We start from the raw sequence: 19,113 nt of genomic DNA, 5'->3' as shown, positions 1-19,113 counted from the left end.
TATTTTTATTTTGTTCACTTTTTTCAATTATAGGTAAAACAGATTAGTCTTTAAATATTTTTCAAATGGTTTCACATTCCACTCCCTTGAGAGGCAGCATCTCACTTAATAGGGACGTTCTGCCATGTAGTTACAAATAAGCTCAGAATCACATTTAAATAGCTAGAATGTACATTTTAGTACAGTCTGTATCAAATAACCCATTAGTTGTCTTTCATCCTTTTGTGAGCTCCTGTGTGGAACTGAAAGACATATCATATATCTTCACATTGTTATATACATAACTTTCCCCAGAACCACAAATATTTAATTCATAACAAGGAAAACCATTGCATTTACTTACTATAGGCTAAAGTTTTGTCTGTCACCTTCTTTATAGTCAGAAGTATCTGACACATAGGAAGAAAGTAGTAAATGAAATGCTTAAATATCTTTAATTTTCTACATTGTATATGCTGGGAAGTATAATGTAAGCACTGAATTCATCTGATTGTGCTTTCCCTCTTGTTTTCTGTTGTACCTGGCAGACACATTATTTTTTTTATTTTTTTTCATAACAGTTCTAGTTAATAACACTGCCAACATTTGCCTTGCCAGCTGATTAGATACAACAGTCATGGTTAGTTTTGATTGCATGAGGTTACTTCTAGATCATGGGTTTTTTAAATTTGGGTCATGGCTCATCACGGTAATCTGCTGGTGGGCCACAAGACACTTTGTTTAGCTGAGCATCCACAAGCACGACAGTTCACAATTCCCAAGGTCTGCAGTTTGCTATTCCCATCGAATGGGCTTCCCACAGCTCCCCTTGATGGGGAATAGTGAACCATGGCCACTGGGAGTTGTGAGCTGCCATACCTGTAGATGCTCAAGGAAACAAAGCATGTGATAGCCCTGAAGAGCCATGACCCAAAGTTTGAAATCCCCTGTTCTAGATAACTTTATGGGTCTAAAATCATAACGTGGCGATAGTAGCTTACCAACACCTTTCTGGTCTAATCCTGCAGAATGTCACACAACTCATAATGTGGCAAGGAAATGTCTCTAGTTCTTAAAAAACTAAAGGCTTAATCCAGCAGCCAGCATACATTATGGCTACGTCTACACTGGCCCCATAAAACGGAATAGTCATGCAAAGCAGGTAAGTCAGAATAGGGAAATCCGTGGGGGATTTCAATATCCCCCGCGGATTTAAATAAACATGTCCGCCGCTTTTTTTCCGGCTTGGGGAAAAGCCGGAAAAAAGCGTCTAGACTGGCACGATCCTCTGGAATAAAGCCCTTTTCCGGAGGATCTCTTATTCCTTATTCCTTGAAAGTAGGAATAAGAGATCCTCCAGAAAAGGACTTTATTCCGGAGGATCGCGCCAGTCTAGACGCTTTTTTCCGTCTTTTCCCCAAGCCGGAAAAAAAGCGGCGGACATGTTTATTTAAATCCGCAGGGGATATTTAAATCCCCGGCGGATTTCTCTATTCTGACTTACCTGCTTTGCATGACTATTCCATTTTATGGGGCCAGTGTAGACGTAGCCTGCATCTATTATAAATTAAATATATTTATATTCTATATTGAAACAATTTATGTTGGGATTTAAATGTTTTGTGAAATTGGGAGCATACTTAGGTAATCATGTGCTGATCCTACAAAAAATTGTGCACTGTTAGAAGTCCCATGGAAATCAAGTATAAGCATAATTGTTTGCAAGACTGGAGACTAACAGAAATTCTGTGGTGTCTGTCAGCAGCTGTTTATGTTTTACAGACAAACTCCGTAGATGATGAATCACTGCTCTTATATTTTGATACTTCCTGCGATGGCAACAGGCTAGTTAATTAGTTAACAGCTTGACTTTTACCTGAGCTCGGTTGACTATTTTTGTGGTCTTTTGAATGTCTGCCTAATTAGCTTTTAAATCCCTCGAGAGCATGTAAACATTCAGGCAGCTTCTGCCTTCTGAACCTAGCAATTTCTTATTTTAAAATCATTCCCGGGTTGTTGCAAATTCTCACTTTACGATGAAACAGGTAAAATACAATGTGTAAGTAATATATGACATTTTTAACCTCATCAGACATAGTATTTCCTCTCAGTATTGTTCAATGAAACCTTAAAAGTAAGTTTTAAAAGTAAGTTTCTGTGTAAATGAGTGGAAATTCCACTCTTTGAATGGTCCATGAATGAAAAATGAAAGTGTTTGAGAGCGAGAGAGAGAGAGAGATTGTATCTAAAAAGCACTGGTTATACTCTTGACATGTTAGAGTCCTGGGGACAGGATGGGAAGGAATTAGCTACATGCCTTACTAGGGGTTTGATCCAGCCCAAATAAATCCCTGATTAATACACGCTGGAATAGAGAAGGTTGTGGGAAATTCATTCAAAATTAAAATTGGCAGTAGGTAGACAACGCCAAATTACGAAATAAGCTATTTTGAAATAAGATTGAAAAAAGATACGCAATCTGCATAGCTCAAATTGTGTATCTTATTTCGAGCTACCATGCAGTGTAGACACCCTGATTGTCTTGGAAGGTGATCCCTTTTCTGGAGTCCATAGATTCAATTCCAGTAAACTAAAAACCAATCAGTTGTTCCCCATACAATACCTCTTAGAACAAAATTTTCTTTTCATATCCACTTTGATATCTTGCCAAGCCTACATTGGTATTCATGGGGGCTGCACACTTGTAGGAAGAACAGAATATCACAATGGGATGTAGGAACTGGATCACACCTCAGTAGTACATCTAGAGAAGAATATCTTTTCTTACAGTGGTTAGAACTAGATGTTTCGGAAGAAAGTGATAGAAATCCTATAGTGGACAATTTTGTTATTAACAATCCATATGAGATATTACTTTCTAAATCCAGGTAGCTGATGGATGGCTTACATTTAAACATTAAGGTTTATATCTGTCATATATTCTGGGCCTGATTCAAAGCTCAGAAAGCCAATAGACTCTCATGGTCTTCAGTAAGTCTTGGATCAGCCCCTATGCCCCTAATTTGAATATGGGTTGAGACATATCCATCTTTTCACTAATGATAATAGAAGTTTCAGGTATTAAATACTTTTATACTGAAACTGGGGGTGTTTCCTGTGCCAGTGAATTCTATGTTGTTTATGAATTTTGTAAAAACATATCTCCTATAATCAGTTTTAAAGGTGATGACTTTAAATTTAATTGAATGCTCCTTTTCTTTGCTTTGTGAGAGAATATAATTGGACCATTGACTACCTCTATGCCATGCATGATTTACATACCTCTAACATGTCATCCTTTTATTAACATATTCTCTGAACTAAACAGTCCTAATTTATTTTATGGCTGTCTCTGGTACCATTCTATTTCTTCTAGAATGTTTTGGAGGTAGATTAACCAATACTGAACACATCAAGTGAAATTCTAGCCCCACAAAAGTCAGTTGGAATTTTGCTATTGACCTCAGTGTCAATAAAGTTCCTAATATATTGCCTTTACAACTTACAAAAACTTACCTGGTGTCCATTGTCGTTGTTTCTAGGTGTCTACTCAAGGAAACATATTTACAGTTATCTTCATATAATGATGTTACAGAACACTTGTTTGCCCATCGATATGCAGTGCTGTTGAAATATAAATTAGAGTAACATAATGTGCTCAACATAGCCTTCTAAAATAAGACACTAGTTGGAATATTTGCACCTAGAAGCCATATGTTGTATCACTAATGAGCGAAAGAAGTATTTAATTAATAAACCTAGTAAGAAATACAACTTTAAAACAGTACATTCATGCTGTGGCTAGTTAGAAAAATACACCTGATGAGCCCTGTCATTTTTCTCTTCACGAGCCTATGGTTCCTATTTTTCTTCTACTACTCCTGCTAGGTTCAGAAGCATTAGAAATTAAAGGGTTGTTAATTATATTAGTAATTCATTTACATAAATTAGTTCACTTACCACCCCAACCTTGTGTCCAGAGTATTATATTGAGAGGTCTGCTTAGTCTTTCAGTATTCTTTGTGTCTTAACTGTCTGTCCAATTAATGAAATTCTATGTTGTGGGTATCTCTTTTGACAATGGTCTGTAAACATTTGCTGGGGAACTTTAAATGTACGGTTACTTAAGTAACATTTTCTGGTTATCATTTTAGTTACAAGCATTAGAAATTGCCTGTTGTTTTTGTGAGCTGAAGGGGAAACAAAATGCTAATTGTCATTTTGGCTTTTCATTAACAATATCCAGGAGGGAACATCTGTCTTTGAACAGAAAATCAGCTTTTTAAAGCCAATTACTATAATGAGTTACATAGGAGTTACAGGATTTTTACCATGGAATTTACAGGTACAAATATGCATTACAGCAGGAATATTATGGCAGCATATTTCTGTAGTTTACTTAAACTCATTACTCTCCATGTAAAAGGTTCACATATCCCCAGATCCATGAAGGTCAAGCAAGTCGGAGTAGGCAGTCAAAACAACAAGGAGTCCAGTTGCACTTTAAAGACTAACAAATTAGACCTCTCGACTCCTTGTTACTTCGGGCTAGTGGAATTACAAAATGGCAAATGGATGGGAACACGCAAATAAAGCCCGGGATATTTAAATCCTGGGCTTCCTTTGCAACTATGAATGCCTACATTAGCCTCCCTAGTTCAAACTAGGGGGCTAGTGTAGGCATACCCTATGATATGTGGTATGGAGAACCATGTCCTTATATAACAAGGCATTTCAGAATGTTCTTTAAGGATGTATGTCTGTTACACCGAAGTCACTAGTCCTGTGCTTAAAATTCAGCATGGGCAGAAGTGCTTTGCTCGACCGGAGGCCCCTGTCCTTCAGAACTGGACTGAAACCATGCTACTGTTTCACATATAGTAGATCACTAAACAACCAAACATAAATCACTACAACCACTGGCAAAATTCACACCTGGTGAAAAGCCCCCTTTATTGTGGGTTTGGGTCATACAAGCTTCTTAGACAGTTCTGGTCTTCACTCCCTCTGCATCATATAAACTACACATACTACTAAATGCATCTTGAAACTACAAACTAAAGGACATTAATAATATAGAGCCAGATCCTCACCTGATGTAAATGGACATAACTCAATCTATATCAACATGGATACATACCCATGGATATCTACCAAAAATCTGATTCATAATGTTTTCCTTTGGGTGAGGATTTCTCATTTTATCTGGAGGTCTTTGTCTTCTTTCTCTGTAGCCCTTGCAAAAAATACTGATGTCTTATCATATCAAATGGATTTTGTTGACATAGCCAGAGTCCAGATATTGCTTGGTCAAACACACATTTTAAGAATACTTCCATTAACGCAGCTGAGAGAATATGCATTCACTTCAACATCAGCAGAAATCTTTTAACAGCCAAAAAAAAAAAAAGTTTTCTTTCCCTTTGAAAATTGCTTTTTTCTGAATAATTGGAAGCGAAACAAATTTTCTTTCTTAAAAAAATTATTTGAATTTCTATCACTTAAAAGATTGTATTTGTTTGGGGATAGCTTTAGCATCTCTTCTTTCTTTGACGTACTGGGAAGTTTGGCGTGCCAGCAGTGAAAGAACTCTTTAGCTACTAAACTGGAGCTTGCAAAGGGTTTGTATCTTTTTTAGATATTGTTTCTAGTCACTATTGACTTTCCTTTTTCGTTGTTTCAGTTAAACTTGTATTATCAAAGATATTGACACTCAGGGAATGTACAAACATGGGCCTCTTCCTTTTAGTCTTCTTTTTTTATAATTCTTTATTGGAAATTACTTACAACTAATGTGCTGAGGGGGACTGCATGGGGGATTTCATTCTCTCTTTGCTCTGTTGTTTTTTCTCTGCTGCAGATCGTGAATGTTTTATCTCTTTTATACATATTGTAATGTAATTAAAAATGTAAAAAAACATATCTTTGAAATGTAGGAAAATTAATCTGCAGTTTTTGTCTCCTGGCTACTCACTAGAGCTGTAAAAAATACATAAAACTGTCATGACAACAATCTTTTATTGGGAGCATGGGATAACTTCCTCTTCTCCATCTGAAGCAGTTGCTTTCCCTACCATGGAAGAGTTATTCCTCTTGGTGGTATCACTGATGGCCCCCAAAGAATTATTATTCATGATCTATTAATGATCTACAATGACTGAAAGCATTAGGTTGGAACCTGTTGGGGAAGAACAAAAGCAATGAATGATTAAAGTTAAACCCTATAATTTAGCATGGACAGTCTGGGTTTAAACTGAGGCTGTCTAATTTACATGACCAAAACTGATATTTGCTTAAGATGGGGGCAATCAGATATTTTCCACCAGAGCCAATGGGAAGATTATACCATTGATGTATTATTTGTCCTGGATGGGTGTTCATTTTCACCTGAAGCATCACACATGGGCCACTATCAGGGCAGGGTACCAGACTGGGTGCCCTTACCATCCAATCTGACAAGGTGAACAAGGTGTAAAGGGACTTTGTTCCTAATGGCTAATCTATACATGGAGGAGGGAGAACAAACTGATGTAGTAATAGATATGGAAAATATTATAGAATGCCACCTTGCATTAGCAATATTATATAATGCCACATGCTAGTATCTTTAACAGAAGGATCCTACAGCACTTTACAAACATTCTTTAATTAAGCCTAACATGACTCAGAAAAAAAACCAATGAGTAGTCCTGTGGCACCTTAGAGACTAACAAAAATAGATATAGCATCTTGAGCTTTTGTGGACAAAAAGCACTTCTTCACAGGATTTTGCTCACAAAAGCTCATGATACTCTCTCTGTGTCTCTAGATAGACAGACAGACAGACATATTTATAGAGTTAGTCTCTAAGATGCCACAGGACTACTCATTGTTTTTTAAGTTGAAGACTAACACAGCAACCCCCCTGAGACTTTATGATTCATGTACTACAGAGATGGTGCTTACTACAAGACCGTATCTAACTTATAAAACACTTACATAAAGTAGGCCATTATTATTACACCCATTTAAAAATGAGTAAACAAAAGCACAGAAATCTGAAAGGACTTGCTCCTAGTAACATCATGGGTGATTAGGAGGGGAGGCTCATTCATTCAAATATGTTTTAGTCCTGATTCCCAGAAGAGACAAATGAACCGAATTTAAAAAAGTCTTGCACCGTATAGTAAATGGAGCATTGTCCCGAAAGAGATCGTCTGTGTTAGCAATGATCTTCTGATAACTGATAGCAGCAAGGTTTGAGAAAGATTCCACAACCCTAACAAGCAGTGTACTCTCCAAGGGTGTGTCTAGACTACATGCCTCCTTCGACGGAGGCATGTAGATTAGCCAGATCGGAAGAGGGAAATGAAGCGCGATTAAAATAATCGCGGCTTCATTTAAATTTAAATGGCTGCCCCGATCTGCCGATCAGCTGTTTGTCGGCAGATCGGGGCAGCCTGGACGCGACGCGCCGACAAAGAAGCCTTTCTTCATCGGCACAGGTAAGCCTCGTGAAACCAGGTTTACCTGTGCCGATGAAGAAAGGCTTCTTTGTCGGCGCGTCGCGTCCAGACTGCCCCGATCTGCCGACAAACAGCTGATCGGCAGATCGGGGCAGCCATTTAAATTTTAATGAAGCCGCGATTATTTTAATCGCGGCTTCATTTCCCTCTTCCGATCTGGCTAATCTACATGCCTCCGTCGAAGGAGGCATGTAGTCTAGACACACCCCAAGAAAAATTTCAAGCTGGAGAATGCTAGTGACCTGGGCATCTCAACCTAAAATTTACTGTAGAGCACAAACATGCCTTGCAGTGGTTAAGTGTTCATAGAGGCAAGGCGGAATAGATTCAGATTAAGGGATATTCAAAGATGCAGGGGATTGAGTTGGGTTTACACATTAGTGACATCAGTTCAGGGCTGGTCTTCCCATGAGGCAAACTGAGGCAGCTGCCTCAGGAGCCAGACTGTGTGGGGGGGTGCCAGTAGGACCCAGAGTGTAGAAAATTGTGTCTGCTGCTGGTGCATATTGAGGTAGCAGAGCAGTACCATGAGAGGAGTAGAATAAGAAGAAGGCAGAATTGAGACCTTTCATAGTTTTGGCCCAAGTGAGAGGGCATGGGGGGGTCTCATTTGAGCTCCCCACCTCAGGTGCCAAAATGTTGTGGGCTGGCCCTGCATCAGTGGGAGCAGAGTTAGGCTGATGCTTGCTCCTTTAAAAACTTCACCTCTAATAGCATGCGTTTTTTATATGTGCACATTTTCTTTAATTAATACTGTGTGTTTTGTTTGCTATAGCACCTTACCTTTTCATACTATCCCAGTGTCTTTAAAATCAGTCATATACTCATTGCATTATGTGATCAGCAATAGCTTACACATAGCCATGAGTAGTTAGAGATGATACATTGGCCAGGACGGTAGTTTTATTACATGTTGTTTTAAAAGATAAAACATGACAGAGGATCTTTAATTTCCACCAGAACAACCACTGGGAGCCTCATTATAATGTCTCATTAGATGACAGGCAGTGTGAACACTGCAGCAACCATTACTCCCACCACCTCCGTGTACTGTAGTTTAGTGTTAGGACTGGGCATGATTTTAACTCCTATTTTTGGGAGACAAGCCCACAGTGGTCTGGCCTCGTGGCAAAAACAGCTGCCATCTGAATGACATAGATGTTCCAAAACACTTGACATTCTGAATGTGGCAGCAATAGGATTTAGAGCTTGCTCACAGTGAAATCTAATTGGCAGAGTTTCATCCAGAGTGTTCCAACTGGAATTCGAGCCCCTTCAGGAAGAAGCAACATAAGAACATTTGGAAAAGATTATCTGTATTTAGGGTTGAAAATATAAAGCCAATTTTAACCAGTTATATCAAGTGCATTTTGCATAGATGGCTTAAACCTCATTGTTCCCCTATACAGATTATTCATACCTTATTATTGTGACTTATTTCTTTTTTCAGGGCCTAACCTTCCCAAGGCTCAGGTGAAAACAGCATCACTTGGATTAGCGGGAAAAGCGCGATCCCCTCTGCTTCCAGTCTCGGTGCCAACAGCCCCAGAAGTTTCAGAAGAAAGCAACAAACAGACAGAGGATCCAGCTAATGTAAGAAGAATCTTAACAAAAAGAGTCTTGTCACAAATAATATTACCTTTAAATGAAGGGCCAGAGCATACTCTGTGCAATCATTTTAGTTAAACAGCTTAATTTCTGCCTATGTGATGCATATGCCCGTGAATAGCAATTAGGGAACAACAGGTCCAATCCAAAGTCTGCTAAAGTGATTTCCATTGATTTCAGCAGTCTTTAAATCCGGGTCTGGGTCTGATACAGATGGACAAATAACCTGTTGTACCTATACTTCATATTAAAAAAACAAGGAGTCCTGTGGCTGTGAGTCTCTAACATGTCACTGGAGGCCTTGTTAGTTTTGCAAATATGGACTAACATGGCTACCCCTCTGAGACTACATGGTCTCTTTTGTACTGGTTGAAAGACCAAAACAATTCTAGTTGTCAAGCATGAGATCCAGAAGGAACAAGGTACTGATGCGAGAGAGTGAATGAGAAAACCGATGTCAGGAAAAAATAAGTTAAGGAATAAAACATTATAAAGTAACTAGGGGGTGTGCCCTCTGCTCACTGACCCCACACTTTCTGGCTGTTTTTGCTTTGCCTTTTGATGATGATGACGTGATGATATCATTCTGTTGTCCAGCAGGAACTTCTGTTGTCTGGCAGGAAAAACTTTTTTATATACAGACAATGAAGATACTGAAGACATGAAGAGATACCAGACAATGGAGAGAAAAAATAATGTGAAAGGGATAGGCAAGATGAAGAGAGAGGATCTGAGGGAAAATATTTATAGGAAATTTAGAACAATCCCATTAACTTCTATTAAGAGTCTTAGATACAGTATCATAGAAAAGGTGCAGGGAAAGCAAAAGAAAAAGAAGAAACAAAATAAGGGAGGCAGATTGTTCTATACAATGTTTTAATTTTCTTGACTGTGAGAGTGGCTTACTATGTGCATCATGAAGCAGGTTCATCTGGCATCTTGTTACCTAATCCTCTTATGTTTGCAACCTCGGGGATGGGAAAAAGCAACAAATCTGTTTTTGACATGCATATAGTGGGTTTTTGGTCTGCTGCCCATACAAATATAGGACAGTTAAATGCTGTGTCCTTTTATTGTTGTTAGTATCATAAGCAATGTTGTGTTGCTATGAGAGAATTCTTCTCACATTATATTAGAGTAAAGGTAGTCAAAGTGTGGTTTTCGTTACTTGACCCTTTCCTAACACAGAAGGCTTTTTTCCCCCCTAGTGAGGTTTATGCTACCAGTGGCATTTTGTAATGGGAATAATAATGCACAGCACTCACTCTTCTAACTGCAGATCTAGTTGCAGAACTCATATCATAGAACATTTATCAACAGATCTCAAAGCTCATTCCAAAGCAGATAAGATAGATAAATATCCCCGACAAACTAAAAAAGTGACTTTTCAAAGTAGCATTTACTCCCCTTGCTGTGGATTTATCCCGCTGATTCTCACAATCACTTGGACTTTCACTTTCAGAGTCTAGCTCTACAGCAATAATGAGACTGAAACAAATAGTACTTGGAATGAAGTGTAGCACTGAGCCAGCGTGCCAGTGCGTAAAATCCATTACTGAGCAAGGTGGTCACAGAGCAGTCCTGTGGATTACTGCAGACTTACTAGTTCTTTGAACTTCTTCCAAATCCTACTGGCTCTACCACCTAGAAGAGATAAGAGGCATGGAGTCTTGTATTGGGGGCAAATACATGAAAATGACTTCTTTGGTAAAATTACCAACATACAGAGCAATTTAGCACAGAACATTTGGTAACATGAAATGCAATTTCAGCTCTAAATATCTTATAACAGCAGCACAATTTATTTCCCAAGAGGGACATTTTTCAGACTCAGCAAGTGTGGGAGCACTTACAGGAAATAATGGCACAGGAGTTAATAGGCTCTTTAGGCAGATAAAGTTTTGGGGGCGGGAGAGTGTAGACTGTGGGAGTTATTTAAGTTTATTTCTTCAGAGGTGCGATTATGGTATTGGATTCTTAACTCCGTCCAGACCTGTAGGCTTCAGGTATCCCACAGAGCTTTCAAATCATTTACTTTGAAAAGTCCCCATAAATAACTAGTGTTTGAGTTCACTCTCAGTGAGTCAAAAGCAGAAAATCATTCATTTTACTCTTTCTCAATAACTTTTGAGGTCAGTGGTTCCTACTTATAGATACAGTTGCTGGTCATCACAGGTACTCAGTTGGCTGTCCTCTCTACACCCACCTCCCACTTCTGTCACAAACCCTAATCCTGCTGAGGTAGTGAACAATTCCTGCAAGGCACTGCTGCCTGCAGATCCCATTAACTGCAATGATAAGAGTTAAGGCTCACTAACTACAGTGGGGCTGCGTCTAGACTGGCATGATCTTGCCACCTGTCTACACTGGCCGCAAGTATTTGTAATGTACAAAATCAGTGGTTCTTGCACAAATACTCTGACGCTCCCACTCAGGGATTGCACAAGAGGGCCGGTGTAGACAGCAATGTTAATTTCTTGCACAAGAAAGCCCAATGGCTAAAATGGCCATCAGAGCTTTCTTGTGCAGGAGAGCATCTACACTGGCATGGATGCTTTTGCACAAAAGCAAATCTTTTGCGTAAAGGCACATACCAGGATAGATGTTCTCTTGCACAAATACTTTTAACAGAAAAACTTTTCCGTTAAAAGTATTTGAGCAAAATCATGCCAATCTAGACGCAGCCTGGGAGTTGAGAGCGCTCAGCTCCTGGCAGAATCAAGCCTTTCATTATGACTCCTTGGAGCAGTCTCTGTACTAAATTCCAGTGCATCATGGCTGTATTCCCATCCATTCAGTCAGTCCACTCTGGAATAATCCAGGATTTGGAATATTGCAAGCAGCATTGTCATCGGGCAGGCATAAACTTGTATTCTAGGCCGCATCATAGAGTTTGATCCTCAAGTTCACCAATTAAATATAAAGGAGAGGAGATTGCTGATGGCACTGGAAGGGGGGAAGGGAGGTGATTGGGTCTCAGTTGAGAAAAGTAATGAATCTGAGAACAAGTGTTTTAATGCTTTGCTTCAAGTGGTTTTGTCCCTGCTTGGCACCTGCGTCCTGTAGAGTAGGCTTTTGGTTATTGACTCACATTGACTGTTGATTTATGGTTTTTTGCAGGTGTATGAACAGGATGATCTGAGTGAGCAAATGGCCAGTCTGGAGGGGCTAATGAAGCAACTTAATGCTATTACAGGCTCAGCTTTCTAACAACTGTTGATGAATCGATACTTTATATTATCCAGGAACGTTGCAGCATACAAGTATTTCATATACACTACACACATACGCAACCCACCTTTATTCACTGACATTCATTCAACAAAATTTGGCCCTTGCAAATAAGTGAAACTACTACTGCAGAGGCCTCACTGATGCCACTCGATTGCTCATTTTGAACTGCTAGCCTTTGTAATATTTGAGGTGTCATGATTATCTCACATTTGACTTAGAGGTGTGTAGTTTTGTGTGAAAATCTAATTTTGCTGCATTCAGATGCATTTTTTAAACATACACCATTTGTCAGTGTGGACATTCATTCTTTTTTTAATATATGCTTTTTGATACCAGAGGATGCATAACAAATAATCACGACATAGCACCAAAGGATTGCAAGTGTTATCAACAGCACAAAACAAGACAAATAATTCCCATTTCTTTTGTAATTTCAAATAACTTATCCTGCACAAACCATGTTGCTGTAAAATCCACCCATTTTTGCAAGTATTTGGAAATCCTCCCATAGTTACCATTTTATAGTTGGTTACAGAAAACGGGAACATAGAAAATCTGCATTAGCGGCACACTGCCAGCTGCCATATACTTACAAAAAGAGGATATGATATGCAATCTTCTCTGACACACAGTAATTATGTGCTTAAGCTTGGAATAGAACAGTTCTAAATCTGGGTGGCCTTTGTGCCACACTGCACTGTGATGACATTTGAAAGCGCCTTCATGGCCATCTTTCGCAGCAGCAATGAGGAAAATGGGCTGATATTCCTCCCACACCTTTTCTCCTCTGCCTCCTGTTTGAGACTGCTCAGTTCCATGAATTCTGTGATACAGTCACCAAGGACTTCTCTTTAACTCAATGGAGGCAGCAGAAATTGGAAAGTAACACTAGAGCAGGCACAGAGGAAGATAAGACCTATCCATTAGCAGAGATGGACACAGCGCAGTTTTTACAGACAAGCAACAAACCCAAGAAAATGAGAATGAACTAAGGAACTGTGATGCATAATTGGTAAACAAATTACAGGAGCTTGATTGCAGTAGGCTATTCCTTGTTCAAACATGGGGGCGGAGGGAAACATTCTACTATAATTTAGCATCAGTCCATAGCAGTGTCCTTAGTGGAACCCATTCAGTGTTTTCCCTCTCTTCTAGAAGTCTAACTTCATATTACAATGTTTATTGATAACTATAAGTGTTTGAATTGACTAAATTATTTTGTGAATACTTTTTATTGCTGAATTTTCAACTGCATTCAGAGTTAATCCCTGTTTATGCAGCTGAATCACCAAAAGGGAACTAATTTGCATATTTATCAGTTAGGAGGCTACAAAACCCAATAAGAGAGTTTCAGATGAATTACTCCATTCAGTTCTGCCTTTGATTTCAAGCTTGAGTAGGTCATAATTTTAAAAGAGCATGGAAGGGTTGGGATCTTTACAACCTAATAGTTCTTTTTATTAGGTGAGTAATTATATCTGAATCCCCGAATAAAATATTTTGAGTAAAATGGCACTAGAACAAAAGTAATAATTCAGATTATTTTCCGCAGTCATGTGTTAGAGAGGAAATCAGATGTGAAGGATGGAACTCAAATGCTTCATTGGAAACTCTAGTGTGTTTGTGAAAATGTTTCTTACAAAAATACATTGTTATTCAGTTGGCTCAGTTTTTAGTCAAAATTTCCTAAGAATTAAGAAAGTTGTATCTCAGTGAAAGATTGAATGTTTATGCTCTGTCAGATTTCTATCAAGAACTTCCATTGAAAACAAAGCAAGTACATTTGTCACAATGACTACCAAATTCATAGTCCTGGTATTAGATCCCATGTTGTCCCAACTTACAGTCTTGTTTCCACAAGTAAGGTTTAAATGCAACATCTAAGAAAGTTCTGCAACTTCTCTTTTTTACTAGCAAAGTTTTGGATCATACGGCCAAATTCTACTATCCTTTTCCTAGAGTAAGACAGAAGTAGTAAGAAAAAAGGATCTGACTCATAGGACTTTAAAGAGAGGCTTTTAATCAATAGAACATTAATATAAAACTAAATATATACATTGTACAAAATTATCTAAAATATGTGATGAGTGAACCTCAAAAATTTAAACAAGTGGATTTTGTTTGGATAAGCATCCTAATTTTCAGATACTTATCTGAACATTAGTTATTGTGTAGCTGTCCCATGTCATTGATTATCATATTCATTTTGTGAATACAGCTCCTGTTGTTTTAAATATTAGGCCCTTGTAAGTCTGCAAAATTGATCTGGATTCCTCACAAGCCTTTCTTATGGATTCTACAGCAATTCCATTTCTAAACTCAGAGAGAAACTGGAAATGAAAAAGAAATGCAAAATTTCAGACCTTTTAGATGACTCAGATCAAGTTTGATTTGACATACCCATGAGTCTTCAAAAAAGAGGAGATTCTTAAATATTACACAGTGATTCAGTCATCCTTAATATGTAGGCACTTGCAGTCATAGCTGTGTCCTAATATATGCATCAGTTTTTCTGTTTAACTTTACATAAGTGAAGTTGTCTTATACAATTCAGTACAATTTTGCTGAACTGGGGACAAAATCTGAGCTAAAAATAAATTTCTGGCATCTCTATCCTATATATAAACTATGGAAAAGACTAGCTCATGCTATTAGCTAATATCAAGAAATGCTAAACATCACTCTCATTAGTAAGAGACTTCTTCTGCAAATTAAGTTTAACATTTACTAGGAAAAGTAAAACTGTACCTACTGAATACATATTTCACGTAAAAAGTGAGTGAGTGTTTTGATTAATTTTTACTTTATCCGTTTTCTAAATATTCTGGAGCAGTACTAAGCTACAAACATTGGTAGATTACCTCCATTTGTTCCTCTGGCCATTTGAGTTTATACAGTACATAGGTTTAATCCTAAATCTGACTGCGTTAAAGTTTCATTTGATAGATAAAGAAGAATCTGTAGTCCTGTGGGTTATGTCAAGCAAAATTAAATTAATTTGGGTATACAGGAAAATGAAGGATCCCTGGACCAATAATGCCTTTCAGAAACTTTACCTGAGGAAGTCCAGAAACTTTGACTAGTATTGTCAAAGAAATAGCTACTTAACTTATATTTCAGTTTAGTTGTCCTTTAAATTAAATATTGAACTTCTACATAAATATCTAAGCGTGTGAGACTCATATGAATGTAACAGCACAAAACCTTCAAAGGCATTTTTGCATTTGCAGCTAATTCAGCTCTAAAATGGCTTATAGTTTTGACTGATTCCCAAACTTCCAGAATAGTTAAAATGAAAAATTATTGAGACTGAATCATCCTCTGCTGCAAAAACCCTCATAAATGTAAAGAAAGATAAAACAACTTGTAATGAATTTAAAAAGCTGATATTGCCATGGAAAGTAACTAGCTAATCATGCCTCTGAATGCTTTTCTGGGCTGCTATTCAGTGTTCATGCTAATTTTTTCCATCCATGCATGGAACAAATTTTGTTATGTGCACGAAGGCATGTGTGGATGTGCACCACCAGTAGAAAAACATGCTGCCAGCTGTAGGTGGCTGTGGGTGCTCTGCTAGTCAGCTAGGCAGCATTTGACTCTCTCTCAGATGGCCGCAAGCACACCACTTACAAGGAACACTGCTGCCATTGCAGGTAGCAGATAAGAGCTTGCAGTTAAGAATTCTACATCTGCATATTTTTTTCAGAGCAAACCTCGGATGTGGAATTCTGCCAGGAAATTCATTGTTCAAAAGCTTCAGAGGAGTAGCTGAGTTAGTCTATACCTGGAAAAACTTAAAAACCAACAAATAGTCTTGCAGCACCTTAAAGACTAACAAAACATGTAGATGGTGTCATGAGCTTTCGTGGGTGCAACCCACTTCTTCAGATGAATGGAGTTATTAAAGGTCCAGTTTCGAAGGCAACGTTTTAACTTGCCTGGGCACTCCCAACCCCCTATTTCTTTCAAAACTGAACTTTTAATAACTCCATTCATCTGAAGAAGTGGGTTGTGCCCACGAAAGCTCATGATAACATCTACATTTTTGTTAGTCTTTAAGATGGTGGTAGATTATTTGTTGTTTTTTTAAGTTTTTCCAGGAACTTCATTGTTTAAGAGGCCTTTAGCTTGAGAACTTAGCTGTTAAAATTAATCTGGTGGTTGTTGGCTATTTTTTTTAAAGGCTCAGTTCATGAAAATATCCAAACATTTAGCAACCTGTCTATCATCTTTTACCTTTTTTGTTAATAAACTAACAGAAGAACTTGTGTACTCCCATGTGATCTCATTGCTTCATGGGCTAGACTGGATAATAATGCAAAAGTTGCCTCAAACCATGATATTTGGAAATTTCTTCTTCCTGACCTGAAGAAGTCATGAATTGCAGAAGCATTGCAAACTGAACTCTTTGCAGCTCTATATGAGTACAGGGAACCACACAGGTGACTCAGTCTGCAAAATCAGGGCCTAGCTTACCTTTTTTGGAGTTTCAAAATAATGTTTCCAATAATTCCAGGCTTGTTACTTTTTTTCCAAACCAGTTAGCCCACCCCTAGTTGTGAATACAATTCCCAGGTTAGTCTTATAACTTTGTATTTTTTAACAAGAAAACCCACTAATATATAAATAGATCACAAACATAAATAGTACCATTCTGATTCCACTGAAATAAAAGCTCCATTAACTTAAATGGAAGAAATATGACGGTCACGTTATTCGTACATTCAAATTTGCCCTAAGAATTTTTAACATGAAGAACAAAATCGTAATTTACTAAACCGACATCTTGATTGTTTTTGTGAACTATTGTGTTGATAAAAGGCCTTATCCTGCTCAGCATGCGATGAATAGGAACAGGGTCATCAAATTTTGTGGGAGTTGATGATTTTTACATTGCATTATTAAAATGTCCTCTCTTAAATGAAATATTATTCTGAAGCCTGATTTTCCATGGTGTTACTCCAATTATACACTAATGTAGCCCCACTGCAATCAAAATAATTGAATCAACAAAATTAGAGTAACATAGTTGAGAACAAAGTTGTGATACCTTAGAAAATCATGAAGCACTGGAAACTGAATGAAGGAAGTTGCTTATTAGCAAAACCACAAACTACTGAAAGTGATCAGAGATTATTTTTCTTATCTGTTTGGCTTGTCTCTCTTTTGGCCAGCATGTGTCCTGTCTGATTTCAAATTGAATTTGCTGAGTCCCTCTTTTCAGATCTCAGCAGACTGCATTTTAAGCATCGTCATTCTGACTTTTTTTTAAGTGGCACAGACCAATGTCTCTCACTGTATGCTGTACATGTATTTTGAAGTGGAAGAAAGCAATGTAGGTAGAAGAAGGAAAAACTGCTGTTTTTATTATTGTAAAATATACCTGGCAGTTCCTACATTTGTGAATTGTCACCATGTGTAGGATGGGAGGGCTGGGGGGAGGGGAAGGGTGAACTTTTTATAAGTAATATTTAATTTATTATTTAGAGTGTTTTCTTTTGGATAATTTATGATAAAAGGGAGATTTGGTTGGAACCCTAGAGCTGGCTATTAAAGCTGTGGTGTCCCATATCTCAGTGTGCTATGCTTTGAAACTCTATTATTCATTCCTAAGTGTAAAAATACTCAAGAATAACTGGCTATCTTGCTAAATATTCACTAGCATCTGCCACTTGAGTTCTCACAAAAGATGGCTACTGTGAAACACTGACAGTAGTTGTTAATTATTACAACATTGAAGAAAACAGTAATATCTCTTCATTTAAAGGGCTTTGCAAGGTAATTCAAATGAATTCTTAGCCTACTAGTGATATCTTAATGTGGTAGAAAAGGGTTACACTACAGCTTTAACTAGCCTTAGTTTAAAAAAAATCTTGTTGTTACAAAAGGCCTAAAAATGGCATTTTGAGACGATGAACAGTTTCTTTAAATTGTCAAATTCTAGCATTGTTAACCAAATTAGACTAGTGATTGCAATATTTAAGTGTAAATCTTGTTCTATGCGAAAGGAAACTTGCTTACAATTTAAAAATAAATGACTGTTTCTACACACAATCTTGTATACTACTACATGAAGAAAAAGGGGGTTTTGTAATGCACTGTAGAACAGTCTCATATTCATTTTTTATAGAAATGTTATTCCAATGGTGCATTTTTTGTTTAATAAATAAAGTTTTGATACAAAAGCCCTGCTGTCTGGTATGTGTACTAAGGTCAGGCATTTTTTAAATTTGCACTGAGGGTATGTCTACACTGCCGGACAAAGTCGAATTAAGCTATGCGACTTCAGCTACACTAACTGCATAGCTGAAGTCGAAGTACCTTAACTCAACTTTTGGTGCTGTCCACACTATGGGAAATTGAAGGAAGAACACTTCCCTTACTCCACTAATTCAAACCCTGGAAGATCAACAGCCATAGCTTCGATCTTCCTCTGTAGTGTAGATGTACCCTCAGTGACCTTAAGTGAAAACAAAGAATTCACTAGCTTTGTGCATGAGGATTTCCATTTGTCACAACACAGTGAAGATAAACAACCTGTAAGGTTTATCTAGCTGAATTCACAGTGAGCCACAAAAATGAATTAGGAAGCTAGAGGTTGATTTATGAAAAAAGATTAAAGGGGGCAATTGGCTGACTGTACAGCTCCTGATTACACTGACAAGCACTTACTCACCCAAGAAGTCCTTTGAGCTCCTCCTAGGAGCAATCATTCACCACTATAAGTAAAGATTGCACAACCTAGATCAGAATAGATAATTTAGCTTGGTGAGGAGGAGAAAGGATG

The 19,113-nt window shown here is 37.9% G+C and overlaps 1 protein-coding gene across 4 annotated transcripts in view; it reads left to right on the top strand.

Moving 5' to 3' along the window:
- Positions 1-18,500, top strand: part of DCC (DCC netrin 1 receptor) — a 999,406-nt gene extending 980,906 nt beyond the window's left edge. For 2 of the 4 annotated variants that reach the window (XM_075932654.2, XM_075932652.2), the window contains exons 28-29: positions 8,935-9,077; positions 12,213-18,500. In XM_075932654.2, the coding sequence (XP_075788769.2) occupies positions 8,935-9,077; positions 12,213-12,302 (233 nt within the window). In that variant the 3' untranslated portion in view covers positions 12,303-18,500. The remainder of the gene's footprint in view (positions 1-8,934; positions 9,078-12,212) is intronic. The other 2 variants (XM_075932653.2, XM_075932651.2) reach the window with 1 other exon arrangement.
- Positions 18,501-19,113: the final 613 nt, after the last annotated feature.

This window comes from Pelodiscus sinensis, chromosome 6 (assembly GCF_052426305.1).
Source record: "Pelodiscus sinensis isolate ZL-2025 chromosome 6, ASM5242630v1, whole genome shotgun sequence".
NCBI classification, from domain to species: domain Eukaryota; kingdom Metazoa; phylum Chordata; order Testudines; family Trionychidae; genus Pelodiscus; species Pelodiscus sinensis.
Note: the sequence above shows the minus strand (reverse complement) of the source record. Positions and strands in the feature narration are given on the sequence as shown.